Source organism: Rissa tridactyla, chromosome 6 (assembly GCF_028500815.1).
Source record: "Rissa tridactyla isolate bRisTri1 chromosome 6, bRisTri1.patW.cur.20221130, whole genome shotgun sequence".
In the NCBI taxonomy this organism is placed as follows: Eukaryota; Metazoa; Chordata; class Aves; order Charadriiformes; family Laridae; genus Rissa; species Rissa tridactyla.
The window spans coordinates 11218316-11236010 of record NC_071471.1 but is presented as its reverse complement, the minus strand read 5'-3'; the positions used below and the strand labels follow the sequence as shown (position 1 = coordinate 11236010).

Sequence of the window (17695 nt, the reverse complement as noted above, 5' to 3'; positions counted from 1 at the left end):
GGGACTCTATCCTCTCTCTCCCCCAAGGAGAAGGCCCTGTTGCTGTCCCTAAATTCGCACTGTCAATGAAATCCTTCCTTAGACAGGCTCTTGAGAAGCATTGTTACCTTTGTCTTCTGATGTATCAGTGAGACTCCTTGCTTGTTGATGGCAATCAGTACGATCTCTGGGAAATTTGGCTCCGAGGTTTGCTATAAACAAGTAACAGCAGAAATGATCCGTATTAGGTGCATAGCGACCTTTCACAGTGTCCAGTGCTGCTTGTTCTCTTTACCAAATAAACACTGAAACATAAAGCTCTTCAATATTCTGTAACTATTGCCAAGGATGACCTTTTTGCCCATATATTGACGACTTGAGCAGCTGCTACATAAAAACAGAATCAGGCCCGTTATTTCCTAGGCTATCTGATAATAGGCTTAATGGTTGGTTGCAAACCAGTTAAGAGCCTCGCGAGGAGAAATTAAAGGTAGCAAGTGGGCAATGATTCCTGGAGGTATCCACTGCTAAATGAGAAGTTTAGTACAGAGATATTACAGATTATCCCCAGAGATACAAGATCTGGCAGCATTTTGTAGTGAAGAACAATGACAGGACAGTTCAGTATCTGTATGAAGACCCCATTTACTGTATAGTTGTAATACTGCGTATTACAACTGGAACAACAACATAGCCAGTAAATAACAGGCGTAGTTCAGAAGAGATAAAAACCTCATCTCCCCACTTTCAAGGAATTGTGTTTTCCTCAGTAGGTGGTGGGAAGCCAGCTTTATAATGCATTCTCACTTGCACAGATAGGGAATTCTAGTCGGTTCCTATCGCCCGGTGCTGCTCTACTACCAAAGCAAGCCATTCATACAGGCCTTTAAACCTACCTTCACCTCAAAGAAGGCTGATCCAAATGTTGGCCACCGGTGTATCATTTTCAAGAAGGCAATCTTGGCCTCGTCCACAGTTTTTCCTTCATGTTTGCTATATACTGCAGTAATGCTCTGTTTAGAAAACAGGACAGAAAGCCTATTCAGTTGGAGGCAGGCAGGTTCTCAGTGTCCAGTATTAGCACTAAGACATCAGCAGACACTCGCCAAGATCAGGGTTGTGCCCACAGCAGTAGAAGGCTGTGAAAATGAAAACAGCCTCCCCTGCCATGAGGTACGGTAGAGCCAGAGGAGAGCCTCCCCAGTGTTCCTTACTAATGAGTTGAGTGAAAGAAGTCCAGGAGCCCAAGGGAATGGATTTCAGGGCAGAGGGGCAACATGGGATGAAACAGAAAACCAGTGTTCAACACCCACAGACATATCATGTTTTCTGCTGTAACATGTAGGGTAAATTTTCCCTCCATATTTGAAATAATGCCCTGTGTCTTCCTCAGTGGACTAAGCGATAAGTACCTGCTAAAACTTGCTTGCCTTTTGGTGGAGAAAAGAGCCTTTTGCTATGAGTAACATGCACACAGTGCAAGGTGGCTGACTTGCTGGCCCAACTGAAATATTTAGAACGTTTTAATTTTCTGTTTCTCTAGAATATCCTCAGACCCCTAGTCCCATCACTGACTTTCCTGTCTCGAACTTGTCTTCTGGGCACTGAAAGCAGATTAGTATCTCCAAGAAAGAAGCATCTCTCAAATCAATCATCCAGGCCTGCAGATATCTTTCAGAGGTTTGGTAGAGCGGATGCAAAATCTGGATTGTAAGAGGCTAAACAGCAACATCTGATAGCATCCTTTCACAGTGTTTTCAAAGACAAAAAAGTAGCGTGGCTCGATGCCTTTCTTCTCTCCTAAAGCTCTGTGGAAGTAGCATGATTAATGAAAGCTGATGTTCTTACCTTCTTCCACTCATCTGGCGAGACTGCTCGGAGCAGATTGTCTGGCACCAGCTCCTTCAAGATTTTGGGGATGGTTGCCAGCTGTGCACGGTCATTGTTGAAGCGCACTTTATAAATCAGCCCTGCCAGCTGGACAGCTTCATCCTTGGAACACTTGTGGTAGCCTCTGAGGTACTTCGGCAACTCCTGGAAGAGATCAGCTCTGAATCCAGACAGAACAGGCTGAAGCAAACACTGACTTATGCATTCTAAATCTGTGAGATCAGGATGTGAGTCTTGCTAAACACCGTCCAAGGACATCTGGAGAACTTTTGACTCCTTCTGGAGTTCTCTTTTCCAACCCAAACCATTCTATGATTCTCCATACAATTACAGAGCAAGATGAGCACCTCCAGGGAACAATTAGATAAGGGAGCTGTGCTCCTAACATAAGCAGCATAGCTAAGGTGGGAACACTGTGAGAACTAAATCTGTAAGAAATAAATCAGAGGCATTCCTCTGGAGGCTCTATAATGCAGGGAGACAGTAACGCTCCAGCAGGTTTTCTTTCTCAGAAGTATTTCTTGGATCGCATTGCCTGCCATCGTATTTATGCTTTAGGGAGCTGGTTACCTGGTGGTAATGAAAAATGACATCAGCTTTCAGGTCCTTCCCAGGAGTTACATTCAGCCACAGCTTTCTCATGAAGTACACCTCATAGGCCACAGGCATCGTAGCCCCTAAGGAAACAACATCTTGTTAATATTCTCTGTATCACTGTCGAGTTCTGCAGTTTCTAAATGGCTTGTGAGTTTCTTCAGAAATGTAATTCTGGTTTTAATAATAACAAACAAAATTACTAACAAGAAGGTACAAAAGGCCATTTTAGATGACCGAGGAAGGGATTAGGACACTGATCATGGCAGTGATCTAAGGTGCAGGCTCTTCAGAGAAGGAGGAAGAAGTGGAGGATGCCTGCAATACAAGTGTTTATTATTTCTTGGAGCTTGTGACAGCTGCCTGCCGATGTGCAGCACACCTGAATTCTGCTGTACTGATGCGGGTACGTTCTCCGATGGCTGTGTTTACAGAAATGAACTGTGATTTAGTGCACCCACAGCTTTATGCTGTGATTCTCAGAGCTCCTAGCAGCTGCATCAGCTGTGGGGAGAAGAGGTAAGTTAGAAAGTCTTAGATATGTAGATGGTACTTCAGTAAGTTAAACCCCAACTGTCCTGAAATAAACAAAGGTCAGGATAAATGAATTTGAAATTTGAGTGGAGTTTGAGTTTGATGTCGTTTCAAAATGTATGTTATCCATGGGGGTGAAGTGCAAAGAATCGCTGTCATTAGTGTTATATTGTTGTATTCGAACAAGTGTTCCCCTGGCAATACAACTTGTGCTTCGGTATCACCAGGTAATAATGTAGACAACAATTTCCTAACAACCCAAGGAATGGGAGTGACACTGTGTAAAGAACCTGTTTACATGTGTTGGCTTATACCTGATGTGGCAATGCGTGAGCCTTGGACTGTAAAGGGGATCAACTTATCTAACTTGTGTGCATCCAGCTGTGTGTGTTGGATGCAACAGGTCAAAAAATCTTTGGTACCAATTTAAAATTTCTGGAGAGGTGCCCCCACAAAGGTGTTTTGGTGTTCATGATAGCCAGTGCTTGGCTGCATCAGGTCACTGGATCTGTCTCCTGGTGCAGGCAGTAACCATGTATGTAGAAACAAAAATGATATAGTAAGGCTCTGCCACATACTTCCCAAGATGGAGTAAAACCCACTGGATAAATTTGCTGCTTCCCCAGTTCAACACAGCATCTCATGCAGCTTCTCGTCATGCCAGAATGTCATGCTGGCATTCTCCTTACCATCTCTCCCTGGTTTGTTCCTCCTGTTCCAGTCTGTCACCTGCCGTAGTGAGTCAAAGAAGTAGTCTGCTTCGTTCTGACTGATCACCTGGAAGAGGCCAAGCAACGAAGGGAAAGGAGGGATTAGCAGATCATATAAAATACTGCCTGTGCCAACATACGCCAGTATCAGGCTGAATATTCTTTGCCTGTCTACAGTGAGAGAGCACAATTACAGCAAGAGAGACAGAGGCGAGGGGAAAGAAGTAGAGAAATAGGAGGAGGATGGCTCAAATTTACATTTCATATGGAGATTTGTACTGCATCTTCTGTTGCTTTTTTTCTTTCCAACCTGTGTATTGAAGTCAAGCTGAAGATGCCTACCTTATTTTTAGCCATCTCCTCTTTGTAAGTTATTGGCACATGCCTGGTTCTTCTTTTCAGGAATGCAGCACATGAGAAATTCCCTGTGTGTGCACTCAGTGCTGCTTTTGCCTTGATCACAGTTCCAGAGAGAAAGCACCTCTCAGCAAGGCAGGCAACCCAGGCTTCAGCTTGGGCAAGGCAAGCTTCGGAGAAACTAGAGAGCAACCAACTGGCTGGTCAGCCCCTGCTCTCCCCCATACTCGTGGGTACTGTGTATGTGCAGTACATCTCCTGGGCACAGCCTGAGTGGGAAAGGGCTGAATCCAGCAGTATGCAACGTGCAATTTGCACTGCCTGTGTACCGGTAGACTGATAGAAACTCTGCATCTCATCCAGACCCTTCAAGAGACTCCAAATAATTGTCAGGTGCTAAAAGTTCAAGCCTAGGTTGTATCCCCTCAGTAAGACAGATGCAGTAATGACTTGCTCTGTTGCTTGGTTTTACATATGGTTGTCTAGGTGGTCTGATAAATAAGTAAGAGAGGGACGGGGGAGTCTGGCTACCCTGCCATAATTAAGAAGAGTTACCTTGTCTGCAATCTTCACAAAGAGGCTGAAACCTTCCCAGGAGTTCAGCTGCAATTTGGAAGCGATTTTCTGACACAGGGTCCGGATTTTGGTGTTTGTTCCCACATCAAACGTCTATGAGATAACAAGACTCTTGTTACACAGAGGAGAGGAAGAAATGAGAACACTGAATGTCTTGAAACATGCTCCTGCATGAACACGTCATGGCTGGGAAAATGGCCGAGGCTGGGAAAACAAGTAAGTTCTTACCTGTTCTGTTTCATTGGGGAAGCAAATCTTGTGTGAGATCTTGGTGTTGTTCTGTAAGATGGCCTCGACCTCCACGGGATGAGGTGCCCACTTCCTGGAGCCACTCCTGGAAAATGCCACCACAATCGTAAGAGATCAGTGCTGGATTTAATCTTTGAGGAGTTGAACAACAGGATTACACCCAGACAGCAGACTCTGTCCAGAATGTTAGTACTGTGCTATGGGGTGGGCTGCAACGTATCTTAACCCCAGTGTAAACTCAGTGTATTAACACCAAGAAACGGAGAGTCTTATTAGCGCGTATATTAAAAGCTTGTTCTACTCTGCAGGGAGATTAAATGCATAAGGCACCTTCCTCGCCAGTACCATTACCCGTGTATTTAGCAACATTTTTCCTTATTGTTATTGAAGTGTGAAGATAGGGCCCGCAAGGAGAAATAAGTTTTATTTAATTCTTGCATCTGCAAAAAGATATGCATTCAGATACAAAATCAGTTACAGCTCGGGAGGCAAGTACCAGGAAAGTTTGGAGGGACGCTAGAAGCATTATATTTTATATAAGAGCTGGCATGTAATCACTGACTCAAGAGGCACTGAAGCTGTACAATCCCAGTTCTTTGAAATGATACCTCAGAGCAGAGCTACCTTTTAAAGCAAAGGAACTGGCCCTGAAGTCTGAGTCATGGAAAAACCTTGATACAGTTAAAGTGAGGACAAATGTAGCACGTTACCTTCTGGGGCTGGTATTTTCCTGCCCTCAGTGGCACAGAGCAGGCTGTTTGGAGATTGTGTACACCATAATGTATGGGCCAAGCTCCTCTCTCACACGGGGCTAGTCTCTCAGGAAGAGAGCTTAGGCTGGCATCCAGCTTTAGTTGTGTGGATTTGAAAAATATTTTTTTCTTCTATTAAATAAAGTAGCAGTTCCATTTGGAGAAGGAAAACCTGACTGTAGCCAAGTTGAACAGGATGTACTGTGCAGGCACCCTAAGGAGCGTGGGCCGGTCCTACTCAGTCTTCTACTCCTGGACTTTGAGCAGAGAGAGGCCATTAGGAGACCATGGAAGCACAGCAGCTTGGCTGGAGGCATGGGGCCATCTTCTCCTTGCAGCCTCAGCTAGGAATTCATTGCCAGGGTAAGATCTGCTTAACGCCCATGAGGGTGCTCACTGGTTCCCTGGCCAGGAATCTGGGGATGAAGCTGTAAAGCTGTTTAGGGAGGAAAAAGTGTACCCAAGGGCTCAGCTGGCTTCCACTGCACATGTTGTAGGTCAGTCCTTTGAGCTGCCTGCTCTCACCTTTCCAAAGAGAGCAGGTTATTTATAAAGAAAATTTGGACTAGATGATTATTGTAGGGCCCTTCCAACTGAAATTATCCTATCCTATCCTATCCTAACCAGGTGCAGGTTTAATCTTAGGAAAAGAAATGCTCTTAGAAAACAACTTTTGTCATTTCTCTTTCCACCCCCCAGGCTCCAGATCTGCGGCAGTTTAGCAGATTGAATTCTCCCCCCAGACACCCTTTTGTGCTTTCCCCTTCTTGTTTCCCCACTCTAAAGAAGCTCTATACAGCTCAACAGGGCTTAGAGCATGAAAAACAGATGATATAGGGAAGCAGGAATTTTTCAGTCTCCTCCATAGAAAAAAACCCCAATGAATAGCATTCCTCGCCATGCATTTTTCCGGTACTTCAAAGGCGAGTTCCATGTGCAGTGACATTTCCCCGGCAGTGACAGAACATCCTCTGCTAGGGGGACAGCCACTGTGCTGGCATTCCCCTTGAGCCTGGCCCACAGGCCTCACGGACCAAACGCAGAGCCCAGCCTAAGAGAAGAGGGAGGACGGAGGAGCTGGAGGGAGAAATCACTGGGCAGCTTCTTTACAGAAGAGGCCTGTGGCAGGCAGATGATAACTCACAGCAGCAGCAAAAGAGAGAAGGCTGGGGTTAACCTTCATGCCAAAGCACTGTGTTCCCAGAGTGTCAAGCTGGGTAATTCCAGTGCCTGGAGGAATCTAGGGAAACCTTCCCCCTATAGTTCAACTGATACTTCCTGAAAATTGGGTAGCTCTTCCACTATCTATGGTCATGTCAAGTTCATTACAGCAACGAGTCATTCAGAAGCCTGAGAAGCACTGTGGGCCAGAGGCCCTATCGCTTCAGCCCTCACCAGGAGAGGGGTGATTCCTAGGGGACTGAGAAGTGCCCCACGGTGAGCAGCCACCTAAGCGTCAGGGCTTTGCTCACTTGGGTTTCTTCAAAGAATAGGAATTGATTGTGTTGATCCTCTTTTCCCAGCATGGATCTGCTTTGCTTCACCATCAGAAAACCAACAGAGCCACACCAGCACTCTGCAGATGTCAGTGACTTCAGTGGTGCCACCTGGCTATGAGTACAACCTAGTATCTTTAGCTGCACACATGCAGTTCTGTGCTACTGAGGATCAACAAACTCAAGACTAATCCTCAGGCACATGTAAGGGGGATAAGGACAAGGTGCCTCACCAAAGGAAAGCAAGGTCAGGACCTCATCAAAGACATCTCAGGATTTCATGTCAAGCTGCATGCCCTTAAGTGTGTTTGAAATACTCAGGGAGTATTTGAAATACTCTGGGAGTCAAGTGATTATGTGTGATGCTGAACTTTTAAAAATGTTGCTAACTCTGAGAAAAAAAAAAAAAAGTGAAACTGTGACGCAAACCTCTCCTAGTGGCTGAAAGTCCGTGAGAGAATTAAAAATAACAATCATTTAAAAGAAAAGGATGTAAAGAAAGGAAGGAAAACAAGATTCTCAATATTTTAGCCTGTATGATTTTTTGGCACCCGATTCATGATTTTTGAACACTTTGGGCTGGCTATATGCCAGATTGTTTACCTCATCACTGTCTGAATCCGCCGACTGCACTCCAGGGCCAGTGTCTCTTTCTGACGTGTTTCAATGAACTTCTGGGCATGTTTCAGCAGTGACTTGCTGGGTGGGAACAGGCCAGTGCAGAGCCAAAGGAGCTGCCAGCCCTTGGTCATGCTGTACCTGTGAACACAAAGCAACTGCTATAGCCACATACAGTTCTTCATTTGACCACACGCCAGCTACAGGGAAGAGAAACACACTCCCATCATGGTATGTTGTGCCATTCAGCAGAGAGCTGCAAATCAACAGAGCTTTCACGCAGGATCTGGCAGCTGTTTTCTGTGCAATGACCACAGACCGTATGGGAAGACAATGCTAGATCCTGGCTGATAAATATTCATGAGTTACAAATCTCATGAATAAATATAAGCTCCAGTTTAACAGTCATTTTGGCAGCAGCAACCCTGGTACCATCCTCATGGAAAGCCACTGTCAATTTGCTGTTCAAGCTCACGTTTATGTGGATTGTATTTTATGAGCTGCTTGTATTCACCTGCTTTCTGTGCTAGCCAGCTTTGCTCAGGGCAAAAAAAAATGACTTTCCCTTACGCATACTCCTGCTCTGAAAAATGAGCAGGTAGATGACATCGTGTGATGAGTTAGTTACAGTTCTTAAAAACTCCAGATCAAGTCTGTACAATTTTCAGGCAGAAAGCCAGTTCATCCAGCCTCTAGACCTGTGAAATCTGCCAGTTGAAGCTCTTCTGGCATCTCACCCTCACCAGTTAGAACGGCTCTGCAGCCAGGATGTGGTCAGTCATTCTACTTTCAAAGCTAGGAGCAGAACGCGCTTCAGCTGTGTCCTAGGGATTGCTCTGAAACACTAAATGGTCTGGTTTTGGTTGGGAAAGCCAGCAGGTCTGCCTCTGAATGGGCAGGCTCTGCTGAATAAAGAGGTCCTGGCTTCTTTATTCCCATTTACTTTTCTGATTTTGCAGATGAAGACACACTATTTTAATCGCATTTATGCTCTAGAGATCAGTGGTGTTTGTGTCCATGGCCCACAGGGCAGTAGCCTGGGAAGGGTGAAAGATTTGTTGCTCTGGCTGGTCTAATGAATATATATGGAAATAGACACCTTTCAAGCACTGTTTTTTCCACATCAGTGATCCCTCTCAAAACAGTGAATGACCCACTGGACTAAATTAGCAAGAGTACATCAGGCATGGCACTGGCACCATGGTTACAGACTGTGCATTAAATAGCCTGTAAGTTTTACTGCATGCAAGAAAATTTACTGTTTAATAGTTACACACATGGTAAAAGTTCCACTAAGTTTAATATCCGTGGAACAGTAAGAAAGAAAAGAAACTAATAAAAGCTCCTTCTCTAACTTTTGCAGTGACACATTGCAGCTAGAAACAGACAAACCATTTTATTAATAATTAGTATTATTTTAAGCTGCTTTTTGCAATTCAGTTCCCCTGGAAATAGGTCAAATAATTATCATTTTATGGATGGGGAAGCAAAACACCAGCCTGTTTCAGCAACTTATGCATGGGCCAGGCCTGCGTAACCCATCTATTCTGCAAGCCAGGTGTGTAACCTAATTAACATAATAACACCAAAGTATTCCCTGGTGGTAAAAGATCTAGTGTGAACTGTCTGCTTAATAGGAGGGAAATACTGTCACTGGGAAACTTAAAATAAATGGAGGGCTGGCAGCGCAGTCACTGAAAGCATTCAGAAGCTCTGTGCAGTGCCATGTTTTCTCCGCAGGCTATCCTGGGAGTAAGAGGGCTTCAGTAGCACCTGCCTCCCACCCTGCTGCACGCAGATGAGCATTGAAAGCTGATGGGAGCAAAGCAGCAGCTCAAGGGAGACAAGAAACGGTCGCGCTGCCAGTCAGCGGTCCTGCGTGCTCTGCAAAGGTGAGCCCCACAGCACTGCCTGGAAAAAGGGGGAAGGGAAGGTGTCACTCCAACGTTCGGCCATTCTTCCCATGTGCCCCCACTCCATCACAGGTGTAGCAGGGATTCCTGTACTTGAGCCCTGGCTCTGCAGAAGCAGGGTGTTTGCACCCAGGTGAGTACCTGTTTCTGTTCTCAGTCAGTTGCTTCATAATCTGACAGTAAATCTCATCCCGCAGGACCTCCTCCTGGATAGCTGCTACGAAGATCTGGTCAGTGACTTCCACAGAGGAGTGTGCGTGTTTTGAGGGATAGTCCCCCATGAATTTCATGATGGGTGAATGTGCTGTTAAGGACAAAAGCAGGCCAATTTTGGAAGGTAAATGGGAGGTCTCACCTGGATCCTAACACATTAGTGACTCTGTTGATGTTTAAGTGGCAAATACTGGGAGGAAGGTCTGGAACATATTCCCTGCCTGTCCCCTGCCCCCTTTCCCTATACAGCAGTCACTGCTTGGCTGTGACTCGTACTGTATTAGCTGCTTGCTCTGGGCATACACAGTAGATCTCACTCACTCCTAAAACCACATTCTCAGTTAAGTGAGCCATCAGGAGTTGTGGAGCGTTGGGAGGGAACAGGAACCTTTCCTCTGTAGAGCAGGGAAACAATGCTAAGTTGTGCGGAGTTGATACTCCCCACCTTGATGTAAGGTATCCCCTGTAATGTGGATGCAGTATTATATCAATGGAGGTGAGTTTAGTGGAGGTAGTTAGCTCTTCCTTCCCCTGAGTCCTCTCGGATCCCAAAGAGAAGAGTGAAAGGATATCAATGAAGGCCTGGCAAGCCAGGTCCCGAAGATCAGGGTCCGTGCACGCTGTCTTCAGCAAGGGCTGTTTCAAAGGCTCCTTAGAGTGTGCCCACAGCTGACTGCGCCCACGGGATTTCTGGAGAACAGCTTTGCTGAGGGATTCCTTCTCAGGAGTCCTGGATGAAGACAAAATTACTGGATCAGTACTGCTATGAACATAAGAGGTCATTATCACAAAGACTTATCTCTAAGCATGTTCTTTCCCAAGACAGTGATCACATATCTCCTTTGATTATGCAGGTCAACAGGAACAGGAAAATATAGTTTCTTGTAGATCCAGAAGGGAGAAGCCTTGCTAAAAGAAGAGAAGGTTTAGAAAACTAATTTTTCCTTTACTATCTGAGGCCTGAGATGTTGTGTATCCTCACTAGCTGGTAAGTGCTGAAGAAGGGGGTGAGAAGTAAGAATAAGGCCTGCTGGAAAGAAATAAGTCCAGTTGGAGTTCTTCTACCCTTCCCTTTGCATTTCTGCAGACAAAAGATACAAGTAGGCCATGTGCCAGAATCTCTGCGCATCCAAAGTCACGCTTAATTACAGTGAACAAAGAGAAGACACCCCATCAGAAATGGGAGATGCCATTACATCCTGGGCTTTAAGGATCACTGCAGATCAACAAAAACTTTCCTAGGGTGCACACTACACAGAGAGCTTCACCTGAAGTGTTCGTAGGAGAACTCCTCCAGGGTGTAAGGCTTCACTTTGAGATCCTCTTCCTCAGGTGCGTCCATGTAGGAGTTCTGTGAAGCTGTCCTCCTCTGATCTGGAGACATCATCAGCAAAGTCTGGAATGACACAGCCACGTAGAGATGTCACATGGGCACAGGTCTCTGCACATATAGTCACGTGTTACTCAACATACACATGCAGATGATGTATGGCGTATACTAAGCTTGAGTGCTCTGTGCTGCAGGAGACCTTCTGTCCCCTAAGCAGCATCTTTCAGAGGCTCAAGAAAGACTTGGGAGTGAGAGACTCAAGGAAGTAATTTCCATAGACCCAACAATAGTGGCCATCAGAATGTGTGTGATTATCCAAAGCACAACACTTGTTAAAAGGGGACCTGCTAACCACTGGGGTGTTTTTCAGCTTTTTACCTGTTAGCACAGCAACCAATATACTGAGTCTCCAAAACTGAAGACAAAATTGTTAGCAGAGTGATGAGTGGGAAACCTTGAAGACTATATTCTTTTAAAGCAACCTGCTGCACTTAGAGTTTCCCTTGAAACCTAATGTCTGTTCACCAACCAAGCAGGAAAATTCACCTGCACACCCATTTCCATTAATTGCTACCAATTGCAGGCACTGAGATCCCTGATGGTGAATGGGCTGTTATTTTCAAAGTCTTTGCTTTTGCGCAACTGCAGTCTTCTTACATTTGGGCTAGGTTTAGTTTTGTTTGCAGACAGGACAGAATGAAATGCTTTGCTTCAATGGGAGGTATAGAACTTGTCTGACTCTGGAGGAACAATTAACTTCCAGTTATAAGTTCAATCATATTTAACACTGTTATTATAATTTATATTCCAGTCTCTTCAACAAGAGCGCTCAGCTTTTCTTACCAGCACTTGACTGGAGGGTTTTGTGAGGGAAGGGATGATGTAGATATCTTCCAGAAATACATTCCCTGTTTTGCCTGTCCGTTCATTCTGGGCACAGATCCAGTCAGAGTTTGCATCCAGCCTTTTGTCTTCAGTCAAGATTAGCAAGTCTCCTTTCTTGAAGGACAGGATGGCAGGGTCTTCTAGAAAAAAGAATAAGGCAGTACTGTTCAGGCTTGACAGTCCAAGAAAATCCAAAGGGATTACACTGTGAAAGACAGGGGAATTGTATTTTGAAGGCTTGAATTCAATTAACAATAGAAAGTGATTTTTGTAAATACAGCTAATCATCCAGTAACACTTCAGAGAAATCACTTAAATTTCCTCTGGCAGCCTGATTTTGATCCACCGAGAGCAAAGGAAGAACTCTGTTTGATTCAAATGGATGCTGAATTTGTGTCTAGAACCAGCAGCAAAGCAAAGAAACTCACTAGTTGTAAAGTAGGCGAAGTTAATGTTTACATTCTAACACCCTCTTGTCTGTTCCAGCCAACTATATTCCACAGAAACTTCCAGTTTACCACCTCTGTGAAACTTTTCTGGAAAGTATTTCCAGGGAGCCCAGCTCCAGCTTTCTACTACAAGCAGGCTGGTTGTTGGACACTGTAATACCTAAATAAAACATGCAAAGAAGTAGAAGGGAGAAGAAGGGTAATTTCTATGCAAAGGTATTGAATTGCATTGCCTTATGCTCTGTATTGCTGCGCTGATCACTATGCATTCCTCCTGGAGAAAAGGGACTCTTGCTGAAGGTCTCCACTTCCCTTTGAGCTCTTTCAAACAGGTGCTGAGGGTTCTTTCAAGATTTCTTCCCTACCCTGTAGTAAAGTTATGGGACGTACCTTGGGATTTTTTCTCATGCATTGCCACAGCAAATCGTGATCTCTTCTTCAGTCCTTCCAGGAACATGACCACCAGTTCAGCAATGACAATGCTGTTTACAGATGTCAGGACAAACTCCTCGGCACGAAGTGTGATGAGAGTGCAACTCTGTCCAAATGACTTCACTGCCCTATGTATTATTCAACAGTTTGTTACCAGAGTGTCTGAAAAACTTACAGACCCATCTGCAATCACAGCCATGGCACCTACAGACAACCCCCTTACAGTGAGTATTGGTAGTTCTTAATTTGCCTTCTCATGAGTTGGTAGGTGTGAAGGACTGAAGTGGTTCAGGTTCACTCTGGGCTCCACCATGTACAAAAGTGCTTCATTATAGACAAAAGAACACCCTTCTTTTGGAGTAAGTGGGCAACTCATTAAATCTGTGACAGTCCTCACAGAGGTACTCTGTGTGTATGTAAGCCCTTATTGTCTGAGCGATCTAATGCAAGGATGCGTGCCCCGAGCAAGCCAATGGTTACCCCCTTTCCCTCAGTTATCCTGTTGAGGTCCATCACACCTGAGAAGTATATGAACTCCCAGCATGCATAACCGATGATGGCTTAACTCTTAGTTATTTCAGCCATTTTTGTCTTGAAGCATGCCTGTATTTCCTTACACCTTTCTGACAGAGCAGGATAACCTTTCCTTCCACCAGCTGGGAAGATTCAGTAATTTCAGTATTTCCTTTACAGGCTCAGAACTTGTCCCTTTCTGTTTCCCAGACCTAGGCTAAAACACCTCTCCAGGCTCAGATCAAATCACCTAGAGGGATGGCAGAGAAAGTACACCTTCCTGCTACAGGGAAGACCCTTTCTGAATAGGGTCAGAGATGCCATCCTCAGATCTTGTCTTTCTGGGGCACTCACCTATTGGTGTGGATGCCAGTTATCTCTGGGAAGGTCAGCTCAAGGAGCCGCTTTTCTGACTCATCCAAGAAGCAGATACCTTTCCAATTTACAGCAACGATAAAGTGGTTCTTGGGCAAGCTGGGACCTGAAAATGCAGAAAAAACCTCCTTATCAATGCCATACAAGTCCTCCTCTATTGATCTTACATCTGTCCTCTACTCCCAGCCTCCAGGCATTACCTGAAAACTTAGTGACTTCAAAGAATCGGGAAAAAAGCAAAGGCCACTGAAAGCGAGCAAAATCTACAAGTTGTTCCTTCACAGTCTGACGGGAGAGACGGTCCTGTGTGTATGGGGCCTGCAATATAAAAAGATACCCAAGGTTTTCTCAGTAAAATCTGGTTTGTATGATCTGCAAACAATAAAGAGCAGGCCTGATCTCGGAGGTTCCCAACAGCCCTCTGCTGTCCCTGGTGTCAAAGGTACCTGGAGAAAGTCAAATGAGAAACATCCTCCAGGGGCCCAAGGCACATGTAGCTGAGGCTGCCCACAAGCATGTGGATCCTGAATTTCCCTCAAATCCCCACTGACTGATCTGTTCAGAGTCTAACATGCTTTGGGCGCCATGGAAATAATTCAGGTAACCCATCCAGATCATTCCATCCCATGCCCATACTGAATCAGTTGTCAGATGTAAGATAGAGAGCCTTAAAAGATGCTCTTTTCAGAGATTTAAACATACTTTTTTAATTCTGCCCTCCCGTTGAGCCCTATATGGAAGAGTGGAAAGGTTCTTGGCTCTCCCAGTCTTCATTAACTATTTGGGATATACAAACTGAGATGTTTTTCCTTCTTCCCTCAACAGACTTCATAAAAAGAAATGGTGAAAGAAGCAGAAGCTGGTGCTTGAGAGCGGTTACCCATTAGTGTCAGACAAATCTCTCACCTTGGCATGCGCGTAGGTTATAAGGCTCACCCACTTTTCCAGGGGCTTGGACTTCAGCTGTTTCACTGGGAGACAGTCATGGAGCACCTTCTGCACAAGTTCATTGTGGATGGAGTCTCCAAACTGGATGTAACAATATTTTGCACCTATCTCCACCAAATCCTCCTCCTGAAACAATTAATCCGTTAAAAGAGGCCTAGTAAGGTATCACAAAATTCAGCTAGCTTCATTCAGCCTTGAAGCCAGTTTAGGAATGGGGTTTTCTCCGTTTCTGTCTGGATAACTCTTGACAGTCATCCAGCATAAGGAGCGATGAACGTCACACAATCATAGCATCAAAGAGATTATTAGCAAAGGTATTTTAAAAGGGTCTAAATTGCCCCCTTGGACATGCCTCCAGCTGCCACATGAACTGAAAGTTGCAGAGAAAAAAAAGCAAATTAATACTTAATACAGCTGCCAGTGTGACAGCTGGCACAATTACCTGGACAGGAACTGTCCATGAAGAATCATAGAATTGTTTAGGTTGGAAAAGACAACTTTAAATAAAGTAAAAGATTATTGAGTCCAATAATCACTCAATAAAAGATTGTTGAGTCCAACCATTAACGTAGCACTGCCAAATCCACCACTAAACCGTGTTCCTAAGCACCACGTCTGCATGTCCTATAAATAACTCCAGGGTATTTAAGAAGGGAAGGGTTCTTCATAGCCACTAGAAGCTTCGTTCATCTTCCTGCTTTTTGATGTGGTAAATGTTAATACAGTTTTGTCTCTTTAGGAGAATGAATAAGGAGACCCACCTTCTCACAACGGTACTCTCCAAAGCGGATGCCGCGAATGACTTGGTGGTAAATGAGATCGGTGCTAATAGGATCCTCCTGGGAGTTGTGCCAGGGGGTGAAGATTTCCTTCCGGAAGTAGAGTCGCCAGGGCGCATTGCGTTCGTGTATGCCCCGCTCCTTCACTAGCTGTTCACACTGAGAGATGGCATCCAGGACGTGATCTCGTCCCCCACCCAGTGACCAGACCTAGAACAAAGGGACACTGCATTTACTGGCATGCCTGCTTTGGATCTGAGTGGAGGACGACAAACCCAAAGTTCCTGGTCTCCTGACGGCAAGAAAAACTCTCAAAAGGTAAGCAGATGGATCTGCAAGTTATACTGCGCTAAACGTGTATTTTTGTGCACAGGGATGGAATTGGGAAAAATAGGTTGGAAGATAAGACAAAGCAACTCTGGTTTGCAATCTTCTATTTGTTTCCTTGTACTTTGTTTATTCCTTGTATATCCCTTTACATGCACATGCAAGTGTTGCTTTAATCTTAACCAAAATTCCATCTCTGAATTAATTTCTTTGCTGTTGGTGTCTAACTCTGAGCACCAAGGTGTCATCCTGCTGCATATATCTGTTAAAAAAAAAAAAAAGGCAAAGGGAAGGAGGGGCTAAAATGACAGCATGGGAGCTAATGCAGCAGCCCTGGCAAGGACTTTGGCTTTTGGTGCCGCATGATGGGGGCTGCATCAGCAGCACTGTAACACAAGACAAGAAAGTTATGTGCAGCAGTGCAAGAAGAAAATAAATCTTTGAGCAGAGATCCCTAGTGTGTGACACCTGCTAGATTCCCCCTGCTCCAGCAACTCTGTGGTGCTGCATACATGATGAGCAGGTGGGTGCCCAGAACGTGGGGAGAGACCACGGCGCTGCACTGCCCATGCATGGCAGCAGGGACACTAGTCAATTATGTGACGTGGTAAAGGAAACCTCACAGGCCTGCAGCAGGGATTGCTAAGTGGCTAGCCAGCAGAAAAGCAGAACAGGATTATCGGATCCTGAGATTCAGCTGGGATTCAGAACTGATTTGGTCTGAGCTATAGGACTGGGACGGGGCGCTTCCCCAAGTCAGGAGGAGTCCTCAGTGAGACTGGGTGGACAGAAGCAACTCCACAGAAAGAGAAGGGAGCTTTCAATCTATTTTTCTACACTTTACCTTATCAAACACAGCGATGTAGAGCGAAAAACCAAACACATCCTTCAGTTTGGTTTTATCTGCTATGAACTGACAGATCTCTTTGGCAATGGAAGCAGAGTCCGCAGGGACAGTGATGCTTTGGCCATTCATCAGGGTGACATTAAACATAATGGGTTTCTTCTGCTTTGTTGCCTGTAAGTCAGAGTGAAATGAGAGAAACAAATTACGGGCAAACCTTATTTTTCTGTCAAGAATGAAGAAAGCATTTAGATTTAAGAGCTTCACACACTGTAGGCCACCCTAGTCAATAATCTTTAAGTGAATCTCCAATGCCCACACAGTTTCTTCAATGGAAGGTGAGCCTTAAATATAAATTACATCCCTGGAGCAGCACTGGACTCAAGTTCTCTCCTCCCCGCAGCTCAGGGGAGCTGATTATCACATAATGGTGTGGACTGAAAGGCTTTTTGTAAGCCTTATTTGGCCTGATGACTTTTGGGTACAGCCGTACATGCATCAGTGGAAAGATGGCCTGCAGCAAGGACTCTGTTCAGGGAGATGTGTGTTGGGCAATAGGGTCCCTCAGATTTAGGAAGGAATTGAACTGAAGTCTTCATGTGAAGGGGGAATATGTGTGCAGGCATGTGTGTGTGGGACTTCTAATTCCTAGGGTGACATTTAAAGGAAGGGGGAGAGCGATATAGCCTCATCACACCCACTTCCTCCCTCCATTTTTAAAGCATAAGCCCTACTCAGTTCTTTCCACAAATGATGGTAAGAGCTTCCCTCAGGAGGTGGTTCTGGCTTGTGGCTCCTGAGTGGATGGAGCTATCTCCCTGCAAATCATGTGTTGCGGCTTTTAACTTACATCCTCCACTGGATTTAGGTTAACTGAGTAGCCAGAAAAGGTGTATCTAAGAAGCTGCACAGACCAAAGCAGCTGGTCTTCA

General features: G+C 45.0%; 1 protein-coding gene across 4 annotated transcripts in view; it reads right to left on the bottom strand.

Annotated features, from left to right (window-relative positions):
* MYO7B (myosin VIIB) overlaps positions 1 to 17695 on the bottom strand; it is a 51241-nt gene that overhangs the window by 3221 nt on the left and 30325 nt on the right. For all 4 annotated transcript variants that reach the window (XM_054207419.1, XM_054207420.1, XM_054207421.1 and 1 more), the window contains 18 exons: positions 16764 to 16937; positions 15575 to 15802; positions 14772 to 14939; positions 14066 to 14183; positions 13845 to 13971; positions 12936 to 13105; positions 12055 to 12236; positions 11150 to 11277; positions 10454 to 10611; positions 9810 to 9963; positions 7741 to 7896; positions 4869 to 4974; positions 4620 to 4733; positions 3687 to 3774; positions 2440 to 2546; positions 1828 to 2013; positions 876 to 992; positions 108 to 191 (listed from right to left, as the gene is read on the bottom strand). In XM_054207419.1, the coding sequence (XP_054063394.1) occupies positions 108 to 191; positions 876 to 992; positions 1828 to 2013; positions 2440 to 2546; positions 3687 to 3774; positions 4620 to 4733; positions 4869 to 4974; positions 7741 to 7896; positions 9810 to 9963; positions 10454 to 10611; positions 11150 to 11277; positions 12055 to 12236; positions 12936 to 13105; positions 13845 to 13971; positions 14066 to 14183; positions 14772 to 14939; positions 15575 to 15802; positions 16764 to 16937 (2565 nt within the window). The remainder of the gene's footprint in view (positions 1 to 107; positions 192 to 875; positions 993 to 1827; positions 2014 to 2439; positions 2547 to 3686; positions 3775 to 4619; positions 4734 to 4868; positions 4975 to 7740; positions 7897 to 9809; positions 9964 to 10453; positions 10612 to 11149; positions 11278 to 12054; positions 12237 to 12935; positions 13106 to 13844; positions 13972 to 14065; positions 14184 to 14771; positions 14940 to 15574; positions 15803 to 16763; positions 16938 to 17695) is intronic.